The sequence below is a fragment of the Larimichthys crocea genome, chromosome VI (assembly GCF_000972845.2).
Source record: "Larimichthys crocea isolate SSNF chromosome VI, L_crocea_2.0, whole genome shotgun sequence".
NCBI classification, from domain to species: Eukaryota; Metazoa; Chordata; class Actinopteri; family Sciaenidae; genus Larimichthys; species Larimichthys crocea.
In genome coordinates, this window is record NC_040016.1 from 299,219 (window position 1) to 322,578 (window position 23,360).

At 39.2% G+C, this 23,360-nt stretch overlaps 1 protein-coding gene across 4 annotated transcripts; it reads right to left on the bottom strand.

Annotated features, from left to right (window-relative positions):
• Positions 1-22,876, bottom strand: pxk (PX domain containing serine/threonine kinase). Of its 4 annotated transcripts, XM_019268344.2 has the most exons (19): positions 22,571-22,876; positions 19,533-19,583; positions 19,301-19,348; positions 17,430-17,616; positions 16,729-16,806; positions 16,097-16,170; positions 15,492-15,566; positions 14,603-14,707; positions 14,367-14,468; positions 14,101-14,262; positions 13,789-13,906; positions 13,600-13,678; positions 13,184-13,232; positions 12,974-13,051; positions 12,248-12,334; positions 11,719-11,782; positions 11,255-11,314; positions 9,816-9,844; positions 4,115-4,253 (listed from the first exon to the last, which is right to left on the bottom strand). In XM_019268344.2, exons 1-18 carry the CDS (start codon positions 22,670-22,672, stop codon positions 9,828-9,830), a joined length of 1,536 nt encoding a protein of 511 aa, XP_019123889.1. In that variant the 5' UTR covers positions 22,673-22,876; the 3' UTR covers positions 4,115-4,253; positions 9,816-9,827. The 4 variants fall into 4 exon arrangements, with proteins under 4 accessions (XP_019123884.1, XP_019123889.1, XP_027134961.1 ...); XM_019268339.2 differs by lacking the exon at positions 9,816-9,844 and having other exon boundaries at positions 1-4,253; XM_027279160.1 differs by lacking the exon at positions 4,115-4,253 and having other exon boundaries at positions 9,070-9,844.
• Between the last annotated feature and the right edge of the window lie 484 nt (positions 22,877-23,360).

A 23,360-nucleotide genomic window follows, 5' to 3' on the forward strand; every position in this document is an offset into this window, starting at 1 on the left:
ATTTTTACTCAATTTTTAATCAAATATTCATTTGATGTTACATTAATATTCATTAAATGTAAACAGGACATTTGTATCTAAGGGTGACACTGGGTCAAAACATTTGATGCATGTAGTGTGTGGTAACTGTAAATGACCTGGAGAGTGAAGAGTGATTTTTATACCAATTAACTTTTAATCCAGCATCCACCATCTCTGGGACTCTGAACGCACCTCAGGACTTGTCCTCCGCCCCTCGTGGGTAAAGTGCTGCAGAGAAACATTCTGACACAATTTAAGGACCATTCAATACGTGAAGACCATCACATTGGACCGGATTGCACTGAATAACAAAAAACAAACGATTTTAGCATTGGGCGGTCTTTTAAAAACACGCTCCGAGTGCTGAAACTTGGATTGTGGTGATCAGAGTCATCAGGAGTCAATCTGCTCCAATAGCAGCTCTGTCCGTCCACAGAGGCTAACACTTTAGCACACAGGATGTCAGGTAATCACAGGTGAGAAGGATTAATGCAAAAGTCAGGAAGTGACAACTGAGGCACAAAACTTGCGTGACAGAAAACTTTAACTGTGCAGATTAATTACAGCTTACTGCTGCTCCTCTGTTATGTCTGTTAACGAGTAAAGTAGATACTTATGGTGTTGCGTTTCTAACCTGAGAGTCCATGGTAGCTCACACCCACTTTTAAAGGAATAATTTGACAATTGATATCTCTCTCATATCCGTCTGCTACACATAAGGCTACAGCCAGTGAGTGACTTTAGAGTGTTGCAAGGCTTCACAAAGGTCCATTTAGTAGTTGTTCCAGAGCTTTCTATTGTATCACACCATCATCCTCAGCAAATGGAGTTGCCCAGTTGCTTTCGCCATGAAAAATAGAAATTTGAATCTGTATAATCCCATGACAACAAGACAGAACTCAGTCTACTGAGGAAGTTCATGTGATACAACCAAAAGCTCCAGAAAAGCTACTAAATAGACAGCATAGAGAGAAGAACAGTACATATTTACGAGGAAACCAAAACCCATGAATCTGACATTTAATCCCAATTTAAACTTTAAGGGTTTGATTATTTCGGATCATACCAAATCAATCGTTAAAAGTAGTTAGGGTTAATTGATTAATTAATGATTAGTTGAATGGCAGAAAAAAAACTGTTAATCTGATAATTGATTGGTCATTTGAAGCCTTTGTTTCATCTTGTTTAATGTCAGGATTCGCTGCTTTACATCATTGTAAACTTAATATCTTTAAACAGTTTGCCTTTAAATATCTGGTTATGTTCTGACATTTTGATATTTGAAAATAAATATTAGTTATTTATTTAAGGATGTTGCTCTGATCTACACAAACTCTTCTGCCAGTAATAACACCCTGTGTGCTAAAGTGTTAATATCTTCATCAGACAGAGCTTTATATATATATATATATCTATATATCTACGATGTGGTTACAGATATTGACACATACAATATTTTAAACAAAAAAAAGAGACATTCAGATTCCCGTAGGCACAAAGTTCCATATGGCACAATAACATAAAACATATCTAAGCTCTGCGATGACAGCAAACATTAAAATACAACAGAATTAAAACAAAAAGCAAAAAAAAAAATTAAAAAAATAAACAGGGATAAGCACAATAAGGGTCTGAAATGAACCTTCAACGGTAAACTGAGTTCAGTGGAACAAAGTTAAAAGTGACTGCAGATTCAGCACACATTCTCTGACTGATGTCAGTCTTTCCAGGCTACCAACAACTTCAGGTCACTTCTATGAAAGGTGTGAAACTTTTAGCAGAGAGATACATTTCATATAAATTACTTTATCATCTGTGAGCAAGGACTGTTTCAAAATCATTCCTTGGTGATGCTGTTAATGATACTCTGACATATAATCCTGTTAATGAGTCGAGCTGTTTGCAAATCTTATGGCCGTACTTTCATCAATACACCTTACCGTGGCTCATGATTACTCAAGGTTTGACTTGGAGATCCTTGAGTGCTGATTTGAGTCTTCATTGTTTAGGGGTTAGATCTAAACACCAGCTGACAAAACTGAATCAGAGCGAGAAGAATGAGTGAAGATGGAGGCTATGACATGCAGAAATTGAAGGTGGTCATCTGTTGCATTACGAGAAGTTGCTGCTCAACAGATTACAATGATTGTCGATTATAACGATTGTTCATTACAGACCCTGCAAGCAACTTTGAGTGAATTAAATTATGTTCAGTAAAACTAAAGGTAACTAGATGTTGACTGTTCTGTTGATTTTCAGAATGACACTAGCGGCTGCCTGGAAGGATGTGATCAGCAGTGATGTGATTTGAAGTTGATGGACCCAAACATGCGAAAGCAGCAGTGTGGGTCATGCATGTGGAATAATAAAGTTTTATTCTGGTGCAAAGGAGCAAAATCATCAAAATCTTACAAATCAGTAATGATGTTGTCTTTTCATCTCATGCCACATAAGCTGGTAGAGAGAAAAAATTACTTCAGATTTATTTCAGACCCTAAATACAATCAGAGCTGAGCTCGTCGCTGTAGATCCACGTTGCTCTGATCTGCGACAGTACAGACATCTGACTAGTATCTGTATCTCTTACAGGCTTTCACACCGAAAGTGCAAAGAGCAGCTGTACCCAGAGTGGCAAGCTGCATGCTTTTTTTTCTGCCACGTTTAGCAGCCAAAGTTCAACACACGTCGGATGGTATGCTCCTAATAATGTGAGGCAGAAGTGACAGGACGTTGACGATCGTTTCGCTGTAGAGAGGGACGGTGGAAAAGTTTTGTGCATCTCAGTTTTCCAGCAGTTTTGTACCCTCCAGTCCGATCAGGACATAAGTGAAAAGAAAAATTCAGGATGAGGATACCAGAATTTATATTGTGATTGTTTACATCTGATATAGCCGAATCATCCAGATTTAGCACAAATAAATTGAGAAAATTGGCAAAAGAAAATGCAAATCAATTTGGGAGCCTCAAGATTAACCCAGTTGGTGGTGCCAATTCTTCAGCTGCCACATGCCTCATGTACGTCAGATTTACTTGGCACTTTAGCCAAGAGTACTCATTTTCTAGCAATCTTCAGCGTTTCCACTCAGTTCTTTATGTGCAAAAAAAAAACAAAAAACAAAAGATGGATGGAGACACACTTTGTTTATAGCGTTGTGATTAGCTGCTTTGTAGGATTATGTGCTGTTCTTGATGTTGCACTCGTGCAAACTGTTTGCTCTCACATGTTTGGAAGTCTCACAATCTTACGTGGACTGCGGTTAAGTTTACAGATGGACGCATTTCAACAAATATCCCTCTTTATCAAGTCATTTGTGTCTGAAATTTGAGTCTTATTTTCTTAAAACAAGTGAAAATAAATCTGTAATTCAAACTCTAGAGCAATGAGTTATCCTGCTTTGATGCAGACATCCCCAGAAAATTCTTAAACTGAGGAATTTAAATTTTCACTTTTTTCAAGAAAATTGTTTTTGGACTTAATTATACAGAGAAATAACTTATTGATGATCACTGTTTTTCAGTATAGCTCTATTGATTTTCTGGAGTTGTTTCTTTGTCACTGTCATCCTGCAGTGAAACAGTCCCAGTAGAGCCTGAAGGCTACATGTCAAAGTTCAGAGATGAATTCAAAGAGGGAAAGCTTGAGGTTGATGCTCCAGGACTAGTTTCAGTACAGCGCCATAACAGAGTTTGCTCATCATCCAGTGGGATGAAGCATCCACAGTGGCTTCCGAAAGTCCAAATTTCAAACGTTCAACTGCCACTTTTACAAGACCAAAGAGCAGAAAAAAAGCCATCTGGCTGTCTGCTGAAGCAGCAGGTCCCGTCTATCCTCCACTCCTCTAACCACAGCAACAGATTTAAAAAAAATTAAAAGCAGGAAAAGCAATAAAAACTAAAATGGTACTTGGATTTTTGTTTGTTAGTGATTCCTTTTCACATCGCAAGAAGTGATGATGTGAACCAGCCCATACCACAGTGCAGAACCAGCGAGTCGCGTTGCCTTAGTGATAGTTTTCCTACGTTGTGGTTGGGCCGGGGTCAGATGATGGGTTTGCTGTGGTCGACGGTCTCTGCCTTCTTCAGTTTGCCCTTACTGAAGGTCTGGATGGAGCTCAGCAAGGCGCTGCGACCTCCTCCCACTCCATCAGAGGAGGACAGAGGAGGAGGAGGAGGACGACGACAGGAGGAGTCCAGCATAGGAGGGGGAGGAGGCGGAGGAGGGGGAGGAGCTCCTGGATGAAAGAGAGAAGAAAGAAAGAAGGGAGCGTTAGAGAATAACACCACTGGTAATACTCAGTCTCTTTAGGAGCTGGTTGCACAAAGATGTGTTATTCTGGTCTACTGATTCACGTGAGTCGTGAGTCTGATGAGAGTCAAATAAAACTCTCACGCTACTTTCACTTCAATTCAAGCACTTACAGAAGGCGCTTAACATCACAGCAACTCACTGGAAGACTACACATGGAGGAGAGGTGTTGACTGTCAGTAGTTTGAATATAGACTATTACTACTTTCTTATAAGGCACCCTTTAAAAAGGGTTTTAACTAATGGCTTAGTTAATAGATAACCTGCTGATGCTTTGTAGATCAGTTATAAGCCATCAATATGAACCATGTTGGGTTGCCAGGTTGTCAAATATACCTAATTTACAGTCATTAATAAAAAGCAATAGCTAAAAGTTAAGTCAAGTCGTCTGCAGTTATAAATGGGAATAAGTTTGATGTTTATAAATGCAAAATCCATTTATTAAGATCAAACCTGTTATCATTTATAACTGCAGATGCATCCAAACACTACTTTTTGTTTTGTTTTTTCAGGTTTAATGCTAGAGGACATTAACCAAATGTTTTTATTTTGGCACCATTAAAAATATACCAAATTAGCTATTAGCATTTTCTTCTTGTAATGTGTATCACTGGATTAATTTGATCCTTAAGAAACATAAAAACTTTCTCAGGCAAGTTCTGGGGATAAAACAAGCCCCTTTTTCTGTGATTTCTGAACCACTTTATGGAAGTTTATACACAATGGACATGGGAGATGTGAGTCACACTCAGATTTGAACATAGACATGATACACATTTTAAGATTGAGTGATCATCTATAACGCCTTCTGGAAGAGGTGTGTGTCACAGTTGTGATTAATGGCTTAGATCTGATTTATAAAGCTTAAGCTTATTAGCTTATTACCCATTATTAAAGCTATTAGTTACAACCTGTGAACCCTTTATAGAGGCTGACTTCATACACAATCAGAGTAATGGAGACACTGACCCTGGAAAGAGTTTCTTTGTGAAACCAGCACCTGCAGATCAGTTTCCAGGCTGAACTCAGTCCACCATCAGTTTCAATCCAACTTTACAGCCAGGACTTAAAAAAATTGGTTCGATAACCAAGAATACAGCGTCGAAAGGCCCAGTGTATCTTTAAGTAAATACATTTGTATATAGTTATTTTAAAAGGTGTTGTCATATAGTGATCAGTTTAAAAAATGTGTTTTTCGGTTTGTGTAATATTTTTAAAAACTACAGTACCCATGAGCCTCAGTAGCCAGGAATCTATTTATCCAAGTCCAACAAGGCTCGACTTCTAACTTCACCTCACAGCAGCAGAATCTGAAGCTCTCTGATTGGATATTTCTTACAGCAATGCCCTCTGGGACATGTATTTCACAGCTCTGTACTAAATGAGCTACTGCGACATGCTTTGATAGACACATGATGAACTGATGGTGAATTGAACTTAAACCTGGCATGTCACTTTCCGTTTGTGCCATTTTGCATCCCAGACCAGTGAAACCCGTGACCACAGTGAGAAACAAAATGTTGGGAAGCTTCAACATGTACGTAGGTGAAGCAGAGGCTTAAAGCTGCGACTGGAGTCCAGACTCCACATTCTGTCTGACTGCACAGTGAATTTTCTGCAACGTAATGAAAGGACATCCATCAGTGTGACAGATGACAGTGACCAAACCTGGAGAAACTCGTCACTGCAGGAGACAGTTAGGATGTTTTGAGCCGATATTTACTATCTAAAAATCTGTTTATGGCTGCAGATGTAATTTGTTTTTGTAGATTAACAAATGCAGTAGCACTAAAGTCTGCAGTTGCTGACGGATCATCTCCAGGATGGATGTGGAACAAACTTCCATTACGTTTAGCGGCTGCAGTTACCTTTAACATTTCGACTGAGACTCTTCGGTCACGCCCAAAGTTACATGTTCACTGAGACCTCTGTGATCAGATGTGTCAGATCAGAGCTCAGATACGGCCATTGTTTTACAATCTAATGTGAAAATCTGCACTCAAATCTGTGATCAAACTCTCACACAATATCAGAGTGATCTGTTCAAAATGGCCCCTGCAAAATTAAACTTGAGAAAAAAATAATAAAGGTGACTAAATGTTGACAGTGATCGATGAAACCAGCCTGAAAGGAAGGAAATCAATCTGAAAACAAATGATCTGGTCCCGTATTTATCATACAGTTCAGAATATCTTCTACGAGTCATGAAAATTAAACTAGTTACTAAAGTTAGTTAGTTCAGTCAAGCAAATTGAGATATTGGCAAAGCTTCCTACACTGACTTTCAGCAGGGACTCCTGTGGCTGTATGTGACATCTTTATGTGTAGACTTTTTGTGCCTAGGAAATTTATCTAATATATACAAAACTAAAACATCAAAATAACTGCACAGCTTCACAAATAAATATCCACTTAGTCAGCCTATGTACATAAATGTATGTGTCATTTAAAAGAGGAAGATGTTCACGATATCTATATTAATGTCACAGCTTTTTCTGCAATATTTTACACAAAGTGATGATGTGAAAGAAGTCTACTGTCAAGTTTCTATTTCAACTACATACCTTATTAACGGGCAGTATGTGTCATTTACGGGTGGGGAAATATTGTATTTCTGTTATATTACTAAAACAATGAGAACATATCTCTCAAATTTTTCAGAAGAAGAATATTCAGTAAATAAATGAATAAACTATTGCATGCCTGAAGCTTGTTTTTCCATAATTTCATGCTGAATGGTGGACAAATGAATGATTCTATTATCTGACACAGTAAGTCAGTGTTTTTTTTTAATATTACTGCTGAAATTGTTGGTTGTGACAGAATCACATGATCACACGTCATCATCACATTTTCTTTGCTATCAAAGCGAGGTTGTGAGGATCTTTTCTGGTCTAGATGGTAGCCACAGATTTGCAAACCTCTCATGAGAGTTGTGTGCTTTGTTTCCGCTTTGAAATATTCTTGTCTTGCTTGTCTAGTTTGAAATGCATATGCAGTTGTATGAGGGGAGAACCAAGGATAAGTTTTCTGTTTTGAAACTGTTAAGCTAGACAAAGGCTTCAGGAAATCAGGTGAGGTACTATAACTCACTCACTGAAAGATGGTCACGGTGGATAAATGACAATGACAGGGATTTGCATCAAGTGTAAAACCACCAACAAGTTGATGCTGGATTTTTATATTTAGACTTGGTTTACTTATGATTTTCTGATGGGAAGTTATTTTTGTTTTTTTCTAAATTATTTTCAGTTTCTTAGCCGCAGTTTGACTCGATTTAGGCTACAAGTTGGTTAGGTTTAGGAGATGGATTAAAATAACACGTCAATGGCACACAAACAGCAGCTTTCTCATAGAGAGCCCTACTTCTGACACATGCATAACTTACAGGTACAAATCTCATGAGAGTTTCATATATCTACATGACCTACAATGTCAGTTTCAAAAACTGTTTCATTTTCTGTCAAAGTAGTATCTTTCACTGCCTTCACTGAACATCTCTCCTCCCACAGAATGATCTGCTTGAACGCTATCTGCTAGTCACTACAACATTAGGACACATCCTGAGTGCTCCTAAGCATTAACGGATATAGTCGCTAAGAAAGTCAGTGAAATAATTTCAACCCTCGCCCTAAAAATTGTTCTAAAAATGTGGAGTTAGGACTGATTTTCTACTTGAAGAAGCTTGATAAATACAGGCCCAGATCTAAAAAAGGGTGAAAAGGGTCACAAATTGTAAAGAAACCAAAAATGGTTGAAATCTTTGTGGACAAAATATTATGTGAAAGTGAAACAAAACAATAGAAAATCTGTGTAGAAGATTTAGTCAACTGTAGAAAAGCTCTGTAAGACTGGGAGGAAAACCTACAGGTACAAAAGAAAGTATTAATGAACGTTCAAAGATCTGACACGTCTTCACTGTGACACCCCGCCCCAAACACAGATACACAAGCAGACAAAAACAAACAAAAAACAGACACAGACATGCTTTAACCGACTGACCGAGCAGACAGACAGAACTGACAGATCACAATCTCCAATGAGAACAGCAGGTCTGAATCAGGGAGGAGTTGGACTGTCACTGCAGATTGTGAGGTTTTCATTAAAGATGTGCGTACACCCCCCGATCCAGGCAAGCAGCAACTTCAGATCACATCAGGCGTCTTCACACTGACAGATTTCTACTTTCAGTCTACTTAGTTCGAAAAAGAGGAATTCATCAAATTAACAGTCCTCAAGCTGTTTAGTTTGAGAGACGATGTTGGTATCATCTTCTGCATTTGTTTTTTAAGTTTGAGATTGCTGAATGAGAAAAGTAGAACAGTGTCACCGTTATTTAGTTTGTTTATTTTCATACTGTAGGATGTCCCACTAAGTGTAACACTTAGATATGACACAAAATCAAAAAGACACCAAAACAAGCAAACAATTCTACGGGATCTGTATCAAGATTTATGTTATGTGTTTTTTGATGGAGCTGAGCTTTGAAAACAGAGTTGGTGCAAAGTTCCTCAAACATCCACTTGAGGCTTCAGAATGAGTCAGTCTCCATAAGTCCCCATGTTAAAATGTCCAACTTCACAGCTGAAATAAACGATCACAGCCTGGTACTAAAAAACTGTTTTGGTCTCTATAACTAAATTTCCCTGTTTATGACAACTGTACTGTTCAAAATTATATTGAGGCTTAAAGTTGTACATAATTAACAGTGTGGTCGCTTTGATTGACAGGTGGGTGTCATTATTCACAGATAGCTTATTTGAGCAACCATGTGTCATTCGGTCAGCCGATGATCTCGATCTTTGCCAATTTTTAGTTTAGCCAGGAGGTGGCTGCCAACATGGCGGCTGCCAAAGCCACAAGATTTTGAGCTCTAAAACAACTCTTCAGAAACCTACAGTATGGGTGACGTCACACATACGCTGTCCAAATGTTTTTACTGCCAGTGCTTTAAACCCGTTTTTCTATCTAGAAATCACAAACTCAAAATGACACTTGTCCAGACTGAAAGAATTCTGGGTGTCAACCTTCAATGGATCCATATACACAAACAACTTGTCTTCTGACTCTATCCACTTCTTAATTTCTTTTTTGTGTAGCCTTTTGTAACTTCTCTGGCTAGACATCTGATTCTACTCCACTTCTACTATGAATAAAAGATAAAGAAATCAGGTGTTCACTGAGGGGATCATCTGCTACTTTAAAGCCATTTAATGAAATAGTTTCTTTATTGTTATGCACTCATATGTACAGGTGTATGTGTACGCACACTATGACGTAACATTTAGAGTTGCGATGTAACTACTAAATTTGTTATTTCTTATAGAAGACAAATTTCTTTTTTGTTGAGTTTACTAGTAGCATGAAGCAGATCTCTGTGACCAGGAGCTTGCTGGGACGTCAGAGTGTACGACATCTTTTAAAAAACCACGAGAGACTTTCTTCTTCATCATCATCATCGACATTATAAATCGACATTTTACTTTACCCAACGACACGGTCAGAATGGTGCATGCTCTATGGTGGAGACAGCACAGGAAGAAGAGAGAGAGAGGGAGATGACAGTTATCTGTTCAGTGGACCAATCAGCATTTACACAGTATCACCAGGATAAAGAGGAGACGAGGGAAGAGAGAACAAGGAAAGAGGAGAACAAATAAGGAGAGAGGAGAGGAGACACTAATACCAGGATGGGAAACTGATGACACATTCATGTCAGCATGTAAAAACTTTGAGTCTGGTGATGTTCTGTATTTTTCTCATCATCAATAAATCCCATGAAAAAGACGAAAACCATCAAAGAATTGATCTAACTAACAAGTATTGTCTGTTTGGTCATCTGTGCCACAGATCCAGCTCCACTGGTGAAAACATCAGTGAGCTGCACATAGAGCACCAAATGTGTATTAATCCACCAATTAAAATAGTCCCCCAAAAATGCACTATTTACTTCAGCTTAGAAAACTGTAGAGCTGCAACGACTGCCTCCAAATCATTACAATCATGACACTTGGTACCTTTTTAAAGATGCATTGTGATTCTTATTCAACAAGTTTCTAATACACTGTTGTGATTTATTGCGATTTGTGTTTGTTTTTTTAATCCTAGTAAAGTACTGTTAGAAAAGTACATTTCCTGCTCACCAAACACTAGGCTTTAAAAATAACAAAAAATGACATGCAGTCTCTCTACTTAGTGATGGATTGATGCATGTACTGTATTTTCTGAGTTTGAGTTTTGACCCTTTAAGGTTGCTGTACCTGGTCAAGGTGTACTGTTGAAGCTACAGCAGCACAGACTGAGTTAGCAATATGAAGTCTGCAGCTATTTTATGTCAGCACACACGTTTAATGTTGAGCATGTGAACTAAAATGAATCATTTGTTACGATACTATTACAACATTGAAAAGATATCCATCAATTTTTAAGAGACAGGCTAACACATTGCTGGTTTGATCTTTTCATGGGTTTATTATCAATAAGAAAAATATTGCCAGACTTATATAAAATCAAACATCAGAGTTTCCCATCCTGCATACAGCTACAACAAAGTGAATAAGACGCACTGCTGTAACAGAGACAGATACCTGTCTGAAAACCAGGTAATCACATGACAAGAAAAGAGGTGAAGAGACAGACAGAGACAGACAGAGACAGACAGACAGGTCAAGTCAAATGATTAGTCTTCATAATCACACATGCAGATTTCAGATTATTGAGAGCAGAAATTCAGACTTAATGATAAAGATGCTGTTATTGATGTGAGCAGCATGCTGAGACACACCACAGCCTCAGCACGTTCTCAACACAAGGGAGGGCTACACAGTACAGACAGACAGACAGACAGACAGACAGACAGACAGACAGACAGGTAGGAGGAGAGAAAGACAAATAGTTGAACAGAAAGACAGACAGACAGAGGCATACCTGTGGTGGATGGGGGGGTGGGAGAGGAGGGGCATGTGGGAGGAGAACTGGCTCCAGAACCTGAAGACAGACAGAAAGAAATCTCCACCATTTTACTCATCTTAACAAATAAAAACACACGCCTGAAAAACCTGATAACAAGCTGACAATTAAGACTTTAACTAGCTCTCTAATTAGCTGACTAAATGTCTAACTCCTCAACGTATTAAACTAATAAGCTACACTCTACCTAGCTGTTACAGTATTTAGCTACCTTCTTGGAGCAATCATTAGACCTCTTTTGCTATGTTGTAAATCCTGTCAGACTAACAAAATAAATCAATAAAACAACACTAACTACTCAGGTAACCAAAACAACACCTATCAGGCTAACTAACTGATTAATTAGAAAGACTTGCTTGCTGGCTAACTAAATAACTAACGTGGTTAAGTATTTGTTGAGAGTAGTAACAGTTGTGACCTACCAGAGTTATTGTTGTTTCTGACAGAGACGTCTTCTTCATTTTCATACGCCGACTGTCTGGACTTCTGCAAAGACAAAAGAAAAACATTGTAAGACTTCTTTAAAGTTAACATGCATCACTCTGCTTACACAAGATGTGCCTTTCCTTGAAGACGCCTTTCATACACACTAAACTCAAAATGACACGCATTTAACACATGTAGTCCATTTGAGTTTTTGCAACAGCTAAAACATGTTTTCCATGTGGGTGCCTGTTGTCATTCTTATGTAACAACTTAGTTATCTTAATAACTTCTTTACAAAGTAATCATCATCATCTGACTAACAAAGACAAAACAATGCAAGCATATCTCATGAGTCTTAGTCACAGAGGTACAGGCGGTGTTTATTTTGAGCTGTAGTTGTTAAACTGACAAGCAACCAGCCAACATGTCTGTCATGCTGATGTTCAGATGACATGAGGTTTCCTTGTATTGTTGTGAGTGTGTGCATGTGAGTGTGGGGGAGAGAGAGAGAGACTCTGTACCAACCTTCCTCGCCAGAATCTTCCTCCTCTTCTTTTCCTCCTCTGAGCCGTGGTGAGACTGAGCTCTGGTCAGTCTCTTGTGCTGGTGGAGCTTCAATCAAACATTGATACACAACATTATCCTCCATACAAAGAGAAAACTTCATATTTATGAGCTGCATTATGCAATTGTTTCATAAAACCTGCACTGAAAATTGAGATTCCTTCACCCATTCATACACCGATGGCAGCAAGCTACCATGCAAGGTGGAATTTTGGATTTAATGTCTTGCTCAAGGAAACTTCAAAATGTGGATAGGAGGTATGTTATGTTATTTCTTATCCTGCACTCAAGTAAATTTGGTACAGCTGGTGACTGCTGGTCTAACTGCACCTTAAGAGGCAAAAACACACCACAGGTTCCTGAAGTCTGCATCCAGTGGCTGTTAGAGGAAGAGCATCTTAAAATAATTCCACATTGAAGTCAGCAGTGACTTTTTGTTTTGGCATCTTGAAAAGGTTATGGGAAACTTTGCTGCAAGGTTTTTCCACAGCCTTTTGTTCCCCACTAGAGGCAGCTAAAATTCATGTATCACGTCAACCTTATCAAGAAGGTCACTGATTTGAAATATAGAGGTTTGGGGATTGTTGATATACCATCGAAGGAAAGACATGACCTCCTAAATGTCTCCAGCTGAGCTGCTCAGCAATATAAAAGTGTGATCGATGTGAAATTAGAGTAGTGACGCACCACTCTCTGCTCCTCCTGCAGCCTCCTCTCCAGACTCTCCTTCGCCGTCTTCAGTGCCTCTTTTAGCCGGCTGGGAACCTGAAGGAGAGGAGAGGGTTTGAGATATTTAATATTTTTTCTTCATCCTTTTTAGTTAGCTTGTGAATATTTTGAAGCAAACTGTGTAAATGTGTGGACACCCTTAAAGTGATTTCAAACTGAGCCTCTCACCTTGATCTGGAGTTTTTCTGAGTGTTGGAGATGGACGTCACTAAACAGCCTGCAAAACACAAACTGTGACTCATCAGCAACAAAAAAAGCTGACGTATATATTAAATTGAATTTTATACATAAACCTGGCAACTGTCTTTGAGATTTATGCTGCCTTTCAGCCTTGAAGATTAACTAAACATCCAGTTGATGCTGGTCCCTGTCTATAGTGTTCATTGACAGGGCAGATGTTTAGGTATTAAGGTAATTTAAGTAAATACAAAACAAAATCTGAAAGATGATGACGATGGAGAGAAAAAAGGGGCATTTTCAGATTTTGTTGTCTGAGTATGAATGGGATATTTCAATTGTCTGGAGTACAAACACAAAACAGAATGAATAATAACAGGACAGCGGCTAAAAACCAGTGAACTCACGGTGTTTGCATGAGCGCTGACACCGTCGGCATCCCACTCTTACAGGCTTCTGTGGACAGAATGGACTGCAGCACTGACACTGAACACACACAGACAAAATAAATCAACAGATCAGCTTGGGAATAATACAGAAACTTGAGGATCTTTCAGTAAACTTGATGTTTTAGGTGTGTGTGTGAATATACTGACCCACAGCAGTGTAGGGGACAGTGGGGTACTGATCGATGGGGACACTGTCTGGTGGACGGCCGTATGTCATCTCGTACAGTAAATGTCCAAAGCAGAAGATGTCGATGCTCTCTGTGGACTGCAGATACACAACAGTATGTTAGTGTATTTACAGATCACTTGACTCTGTTGTTCACAGCAACACAGGCCAGTTTAGTGGTTCTCAAACTGTGGGGCAGGGCCCCTGGAGGGCACAGAGCCAGTGCAAGGGGGTGTATGAGATTTCTATAACAAAACATGAATTTTATCTAATTGAACTGAGTGTTTACGTACGTTGATCTTCCTGAGCTGAGTGAAGGCAGGTCGCAGCGCTGAGGGAACTCCCAGCATGCCGTTCTCTATGTCCATCAGTCGACACACGCCATCATCCACCATTACGTTGGACGCATGTAGGTGACCGAAAAACACTCCGCTATCATGGAGGAGCTTCAGGCCCTGCACACACAGATGAACAGCTCTAATAACAGGAACACTTTGTTGTGCGCGTGGTTTATTTCTTCATGTGATTTGTGTGCGTGTGCATTTGTCTGTGTGTATACCTCCAGGATCTGACGGCCGTACAGTTTGATGTGCTGCAGTTCGAGGCCCTGACTCTTCTTCGGGTTACAGTACTTCTTCAGGTAACTCTCTCTGGGTTTGACCTGCAGGGAGGAGAAACAGAACGACTTTCTACCAACGTTGAAAAGAGGTGAGGGGTGATTAGATGCTGTTCAGCCGCACGCACACGCACACGCACACGCACACGCACACACACACACACACACACACACAGTACCTTACAGATGTGGTCTCTCAGAGAGCCTCTCTCACTGAACGGCCGGATGAGCAGAGCTGAAGACTCACTGGTGCTGGAGAACAGCAGTGGACAGAGATACGGAGTCTGGGGGAGGAGGAGTTTGATTATTTCACAACATCTAATTAATTGAATATTAAAAATATTTATATTGATTTAAATATGTGATTTAAAGGTATCTTAAACACAGCAAACCATATAAAATCCACTAGAGTGTAAAACTGAGATGACTAAAGGTTCATCTTTTGTCTCTACTGTCTATCTGTGTGATAAACAAGCGGCAACCTTCTGGCCAGTGCGAAAGTGCTAAAAACTGCAGTTCCTCAAACAAACACTTGAGGCTGGCTACAGAATGAGTCGTCTCCATAAGGCCACGTTCAGACAGGGAAACCAGCAAATGGTGGTGGGGGGGTGGGAGGAGCTGAGGTGGGTTGCTGTGGGCATGTCTATACCTGCTGAATGAAACCGCTGTCAAACAATCAGGAAATAACTTTTTATTTCTCTGATTAATGACAGCTTTATCGAGGCCAGCGCTCACTCTCTGTGTTGTTACTCTATGTCTCTCTACAAAAGCGCTCTCCCTCTCTCTCTGTCCTTGTCTGAACGTCAAAGTCCCCATGTTAAAATATCCAACTTCACAGAAGAAATAAACATGTTTACAGCCTGGTAGAAAAAAACTGTTTTGGTCTCTACAGTTAGTTTCCTGTACTGAGGGTGAATTTTTATAGAACTCACCTTTTTTGGCTCATTTTATGTCATTATCACAAAGATGATACTTTTCTATGGCATGTGGATTTTTCACATTAACAGATGCTTCAAAAGTCAGATTCTGGTCTTAACACACACATACAGCCAGAGAGTGTGTACGTACAGAGAGGCTGGTTAGCAGCTTCATGGCTGACTGCAGGTCTTTGTCTGATAGGAACTTATCAGGACCCAGGTCCACCTACAACACACAAATACCAACACAAACAAACACACAGACAAGCGATTCGTTATTTTGATAATTTGATTTTCTCTTCAGGCCCTGTGATGAGCTGGTGACTTGTCCAGGGTATACACTGCCCAAAGCCTTAAGTCAGCTGGGATCAGCTCCAGCTCCATGCTGAACTTAAATTTAATCTGTACTTGACTCTGGGAATCACTCAGTACGACAAATGTTCCACCAACAGAGAGAAATCAAAGATAAAAAATCTTCTACAAATCTTCTTCTTCCTTTCTGCTGCTATAGGATATGAAATGTGTCAGTGAATGAATCATTTGCAAAATACTTTTTAAAAGAAACATTAACTTCATTTCCATCATTAGTTTGCAGACTTTAAATTTCAGATCTTACAGTCTTGAAAAGGAATCGTGAGTGTTGCTGTGGATTATAACTGCTCCGCTTGGTCACCCCCAAATTTACGACATAAAGGCATTCATTTCAAAAATGTTATAAGCGGAGTTGAGTGTCACTGTTGTGTCTCCTGCACTCACCCAGCTCAGCAGATACCTCTCCTTGGACTGCTCTTTGTTTTTGATTAAAAAATATTTCTTCCTGATCCTCCAGCCTGAAAAACAAACATCATGTCAACAAGAATAAAACAATACAGCTGATAACTTTACAATGTACCGTCTTATCTGTGTTTATGTCTGGTCATTTGTCTTCATGAACAAACCATCATTAGATCAATGATGATTAATGATGACAGCAGTTGGATGAAACAACAACACACTGTCTCTAAGCTCATCTGAAAAACAGTGCTCGTTAATCAACGTATTTACCTTCCTTCTAATCATTTGATTGTTTTAATTATACAAGATGAATATAATCTAACTGAAACTTAAGCTCCTAAAATGTGAAGATTTCCATCTTCTGTCACATTAAACATCTTGTTTGAACTGTTGACATCACTTCGTGCTTCTGGACTAATAAGGAAAATAACACATTAATCATTAATAAATTAAATTATCAGTAGTTAGCAGCCCTAATAATAAATATATGAATACTACAGAGCCAAAGTAAGCATCAGCTTACGTTCACATTTGTGCTAGCAGTTAGCATTAGCACTGCATACATTATTTTTTTAAAGGTAAAGAGCAGTTTTCAGTCAGATTCAGAGTCTTACCCATGTCTTTAAGGGGCTCCAGGACCTCCCACTTTGGGTCCGACCTGAAGAACATGGAGACCTGCTGCAGGGCAATCTCTAGAGAGAGACATACACATAAAACACACACAGACAGGCATACAGACACACAGAGAGACACACACATTATTTTCTTGCTTTTTGAGTTCATTTACTGTCTTTCAGGACAAAAGACAAAGGTAAGTGCTTTCAAACAATGAATGAGACTCTTTGTCTACGCCTGTTTATTGTTCAATATGAGATCATCCAGCTTTTGTAAAGTGAATCTTTGTTCACTGCTGAATGGGTTTCATATAATTCTGGTTTATCTGACACAAATAATTTTTTCCCTTCATGTGTTTTTTTTGTGTTTGCAGAGCTGGAAAACTTCCAACAACTGCCAACTAAAAAACACAAAACAAGAGTCGTCCACTAAATCATCCTCTCCCAGATGCAGAGCTGCTGCTGTGGTTTTATTTGTCACTATGAAGTCAAAAATAATAACAATAATAATAATAATAATAATAATAATAATAATAATAATAATGGATGGTGGCTGAATTCTCAACACTTCAAAATCAAAGTTTAAGGGTTTTTTTTTTAGATTAACATAACCATTAATGCATAACATAGCTTAATGTTACTTTCCACCTCCGAATAAGACAAACTGAAAATATTCTCTCAGTAAAGACGAGGGAACAAACCTGTGTAGTTCGCAGAGTAGTTGTTGGGGTCCAAGAACTTCTTGACAGTGAGGGAGCTGGAGAGGAGGGGGTGCTGGGTAATTGAGTCCAGATAGGTCTGCAATCCTCTTTGCCTCTCTGCTATGAACTCCCTGTCCATGTTTCCGATTAGCTTCTTGGGAGGAAGAGGGAGACTGATGCCACACACCTGGACAAAGACAGAGAGAGAGAATTCATCATACTTATGTTTGGTTTTCTTTCTGTTTCTGAATGTTTCATCCATTTACAAAGAAAGAGAGAGAAGCAGAACTGGGAAAACAAACAGACAGAACAGCAGCAAAGGTTTCCGACAGTTTTGCTGCATGTTGACTTAAGATCAGGGTCTGGACTCGAGGTCGGGGTCAGTGAGAGACCCCAAAAAGGAAATGAGCAGGCAAAAGCTCAGCAGAAAAACTGCTAACTTCCTGTTATCCAGGAATGATGAGACCTGACCTCAACCAGGACTCTGACATACATCCCAAAGTCAGAACACTTCCAGTCTGCTTGTTCCATCAATCTCTAAAAATGACATGCTGAATATCTTAAAAGGACCAATTGATGATTTGGTTCTGGCATGTGTGTCATTATACAATGATTTGATTTTTATAATATTTTTAGACTCACATTTTTGACATGTAACATAAACATTTTAGCTATTGGCTTTAACTTGATAAGATTCAGGATGTGCAGCACCAGAAATCTTAAAACAAGATAAAAGGACTCAAAACAAGAATAGTACCATTATTGTCTCTAGATAACAGAGATATTTACTTAAGACAACCTTGCATAATCAGCACAAGCTAATCCAAACCATAGTCTATAATAATCAGATTAGATCTCTCTTACTTTACTTTGCGTTTTTGTAGACAGCTTTTAACTGTAACCTTTGCTCACAAGTTTCAGATGTTTACGAGTTGTGAGCAGTTTTACATCTTAGCTTCTCCATATCATTTGAATGTTTGGTTTGAGGCCATAAAAACATCCAATATTTTACATAAACAGATGAATGTTCGCGTGAACTTTGTTTTTATTTCATTTTCTCTACCATTAATCTTCATGTCACCGCCGGCCTCAGTTGTTGGGAACGTTCACATGCCAGATCATTTTTCAAAATAATTCATCAGTTTTAGATTTCTTTCCAGGCAGCCACTCGTTTCAGTTCATTAATATGAAATTAACCTACAGAGACTTGAGAGTTCATCCATCAAAATCACAATATACTTTATTTTTGTGTTGGTTGTGGTATTGTTAAGCGGTAACTTAGGGTTAAGGTGAATGTCATGGCTTCAGTTAACGTGTGTACAAAATGTTATTGCTATCCATTCATAGTTTAAGATGCTTCAGTCTGAACCAAAGTGGTTGACTGACAGTATCATCACACAAGCCCCATGACTAGCATGACTACAAATGAATGACAAGATGAGCTGCGATGCAGCATGATCACACAGACTGAGAGTGCTGCAGTCCTTTGAGATGCAGTACAGTCTTAAATCCAATCCAAAACTAACATCTGACAGCACAGAAACGAACTGCAAACTACCCTCTGACAGCACAGAAATGAACTGCAAACTACCCTCTGACAGCACCGGCCGAGACTTCTGGGAAATCAGTGAGACAACAGCAAAAACCTTCAGCGTGTCGTAACAAACCGCAACTGAGATTTCCAAAAGAGGAAGGAAATTGGCTAAGATAAGGCTGGTATGTGTGTGTAAAAGTCAACTTCTAGAGTGGAAGATAACATACAGTGATTACTGTAAGAACAATGACAGGGGTTGAACACTCCTGACCACCCAAGGACACAAGTTACTTCAAATCAGAGTGATTGATGTGTGATGGAAAGACGTGGAACTCACCATCAGGCTAGTGTTGAGAACATCAAAGTCGCTGTAACGGCGAATCACCTGCAAAACACACACACCTGTCAGTTATCGACAAAACAGCTGTGATTGGTCAGTTACATCTTCTAACACATCCTCATTGGTCTAATGATCCGACTGGGACAATTTCATCAGTCAGTATTTCTGCCAAACAACCAGAATTGTGGATCGTAAAGCTGACACCAGAAGTTGTGATTGGTGCATTTACCTGCCAGCTATTCTCTGTAGACACGCCCCTCTGGACTCGGATGATGTACTCCTGAGAGACAAGAAACAACAGAGATGTCAAAACACTGTTTTTATTAAAAACTAAAACCCATCCATCCATTTTCTGTAAGTTAAGTTACAGGTAATAAGTTTATTTATTTTTAATTTTTAAAGAGAAAGACCATTGTAAAGAGTTGTCATTTTAGAAGATTAAATCATAAAATACAGTTTTTGCTTGAATTCACTGATCACATCAGCTGTTTAATTTCACAATAAAAGAAAAGAAAACTGGAAGTGTCATCACTTGATTTATGTGACTCATCTACCCAAATCTAAAAACAAAAAAGAAGGTGGTGCCGAGCAAAAGGCCACGCTGAACCTTCATCAGGAAAAGGATTCACATTTCGGGTGTGTTGACTTTCGGTTTCATTTCTAAATAAATGGTTCAGATAACTTGTGTTCAGCAGAGGATCTGTCTGCTCATGTCACCATGTTTACAGATCTCTCCGATGAAGCTGCTGTGTAAAACATTTTCATAACCGACAACAAATGATGGAGAAACTTCTGAAAACAAGAGCCGAGCTGTAAACATGGAATTTTCCTTTAATCTAATCCTCTCAGTCCTCTTACAGTCTAATACTTTCAGACAAACTCTCGTTTCTGCTGTAATCCTGCATTCAATCATTCATGTGTGCTGAGCAGCTTCACAGTCAGTGTGTAAACAGATGATGTCCTGACATCACCTCCTGTCTGGCTCTCATCTATTTGAATATTTCAGTGCAGCAACAGTGCGTGCTTTATATTAAAAGGTTATCATAACAGTTCCTCTCTTATTCATGACATCCACCCTATCCTGTGATGTTTCTAACTCTCCAACATGGCTGTCTAAAAGTGTTGTTGGAGATTTCCTTGTACTTCTTTTGAAAAATGACTCAGTGTGAGTTGGTCAAGCTGGTGAACATTAACCAGTGCTGATCTTTGGCTTGTGAAAGTTGTGAAAAACAGAAATGTTAAACCATAGGGAAGCAGAAGTACGCTGGACTGTTTACTGACCATATGAAGTAGATCAGGTGATTCACGCTGTCATATAAATGAGTGTTTCTGTTACATTCAGTCACGATAAGCTGCAGCCACGGTAATCCCCAGCCTCATGTTACTTTACATGTAAATGATCTCAATGAGTCCCACACAGTAAACTATAAAGACTGACATTTAGGGAAATAAAAGCAGCGACGTCAGCAGATGTCCTGAGTTAGAATATTGGAACTGGGATAATAGAGACAAATCAATACATATCTATTAAATTAAGAATGATAGTAGATTGTTTAATGTATTTTGGACATCCATTTTAACACTAATGGAGTCGACCTCACAATTTACTGTTGAACAAAGGTGTTACTCAGTCCTGGATTTTCTATAATTGGTGTTCCTCAAAATGTCAAGAATCAGTGCGACTTTGAATTAGGAAGAAAACCTGTCAGAAATAAATAAGAATTTAACCACTGCCTCCATCAACAACACACAGTTTTTGTTTATTTCATAGTAAATAAGGAGAAACATGTGGAGAGACCTTCAGACTTTCTTTCCTTCTAATCGATGACTTGTATTTTATTAGTAGGTGATGACTAGACCTCAACTACAAGCATGCTGACAGATGTCAGCTTTGTCCTGCACACAGCATGTGGAGGCCTGTCCTTGCAGTGTCTCATTCATTTCAGAGCTGCTTACATGTTTTGGAAAGTCACCTGACAGACTGTGCATCTGCAATAATGTAGTTTTAAATGTGAACACAACCAACACAGAGAGATGATGATTTATCACAAACATATAAATATATAATATGTTAAATAAATATGTCTAAGTCCCTCTCCCCCTGGGATGCGTTGTTCTGTCTTACAACAACAACAACGCTCGGATGGCTGACATGCCAAGCTAACTGTTTAGCTCAGCTGATCACAGCCAGGGTGTCAACAACAACCCACTGCTGATGCGCCCATTATCGGACAAACGGCGGGCGTCCTAATAACATGCCAGTCACATTGTTTATCATCATCCTTAACGACACACACGAGTCCAATGTCCAATTTCAGCAGAAAGTAACGCTTCACGGAGGACTGACGATGTTTGGATAGATGCCAAACCAAACTCCATTATAAAATCTGAATATTTATTGTTTGTGTAGCTTACAGCAGAGGTGTGATATTTCTAATAAGACTTTTTATAACTATCTCTCTTTAATTCGGCATAGATCAGATACAAAACGAAGCATCTGCTTCAATAAAAACATCATAATTTATGCCCGTCTGATGAGTCCTAAAATGTAAGCAGAAACCTGTCAATAAAGGGTGACAAATAAAAACTATGATTTTATTACAGGGATTTCATTAAAGGAGTGTATGCCGAAGGTTACAGAAGATCTTAACACATTCAAAAAGGTCATATATGTTGTTTTATATCGAGTATCTGGTATTAATATTGAAATAAATTAATAAAACAATATATTTTTAAATGGGATTCGCAACAGTGGTCTTCATACAACAGATAACCGACGTTTCTAAAGGCTTTGAGCGTGTTATTTCTGCTCCCGGGCCTCCAATCAGACTGTGTCAATACTCACTGTCATTACAAATCCTTTTATATCAGCAGTTTACTCAGTACCTCCAGGAAATTGCTTAATCAGTGACAGTGCTTTAGATGCAGGGTCAGCAACCCTAAAAAAAAACGCTGTATCACGTTAAAACACATTGTCATCTGACTGACAGTGCTATATAGTTGTGTCTTTATTGGGCACTTTGGTCGTCAGAGGCGGTTTGTGGTTGATGTCTGCAGGAGAGGAGGAAATTAAAGCTACAATATCAGTGTCCGATAATGGAACCGGTGACGCAGCGATCCATTTAACGCCCCCTTAAATGTACTTTATCCACACACACCATCAGTGGCGTATCCGTCAGACTACAGTGAACCACAGATGGACGTGTTACGGTTAAACCTGCAGCTTGTTAACCGGTTAAATGTCGTCTATTTCCAGTCAACACTCACCGTGTGGGACTGCAGGAGCTGGCTGGCTTCGATCACCGCCGTCAGGGGTACGGTGTCGTCCAGCAGTAGCCTGCCGGGGGACGGCTTCTCCAGGAAAGACATCCCGGAGGGGTAAACGGTGAACGTCTTGATGTGAGCGTCCGTCTGTCACTGACTGAAAGACACCGAGGCGGGGGAAAGACACCGAGGCGGAACCCCGCTGAGCGGAGGAGGAACACCAACAAGCGGAGAGAGGAGGAGGCGAGCTAGCTGCTAGCTGGTTATCTCTACTGTAACCAGGAAACGCTGCTCCGCTCTGACGTCATCACGCTGCTTCGTCATCATAATAAGAGGAGGGGACATCAAAAAAAATAAAAAATAAAAATAAAAAATAAGAGGAGGGGAAATATTTAAAAAAAAATAATAATAGGAGAGGAAATTAAAATAAATAAATAAAAAATAAGAGGAGGGTGTGAGCGTGCGTCTCTGCCTCCTGGTGGTAAGGAGGAGGAATTAATTGAGATTTTTCTGGCCCAGTAATGGATGGGAAAAAATGCAAAGATGAAATAATAAACAAATATAAAAAGTGATCATGAAATAAAAAAACAAAATGACAAATTAATTTCTTGTTCCAGAGGCTTTAGGTCACATTTTTATCAGTTGATGGAGCTGAGCTCAGCTTTGAAAACATAAATTTGGTGCAAAGTTCCTCAAACATCCACTTGAGGCTTCAGAATGAGTCAGTCTCCATAAGTCCCCATGTTAAAATGTCCAACTTCACTGCAGAAATAAACAGGTTTACAACCTGGTA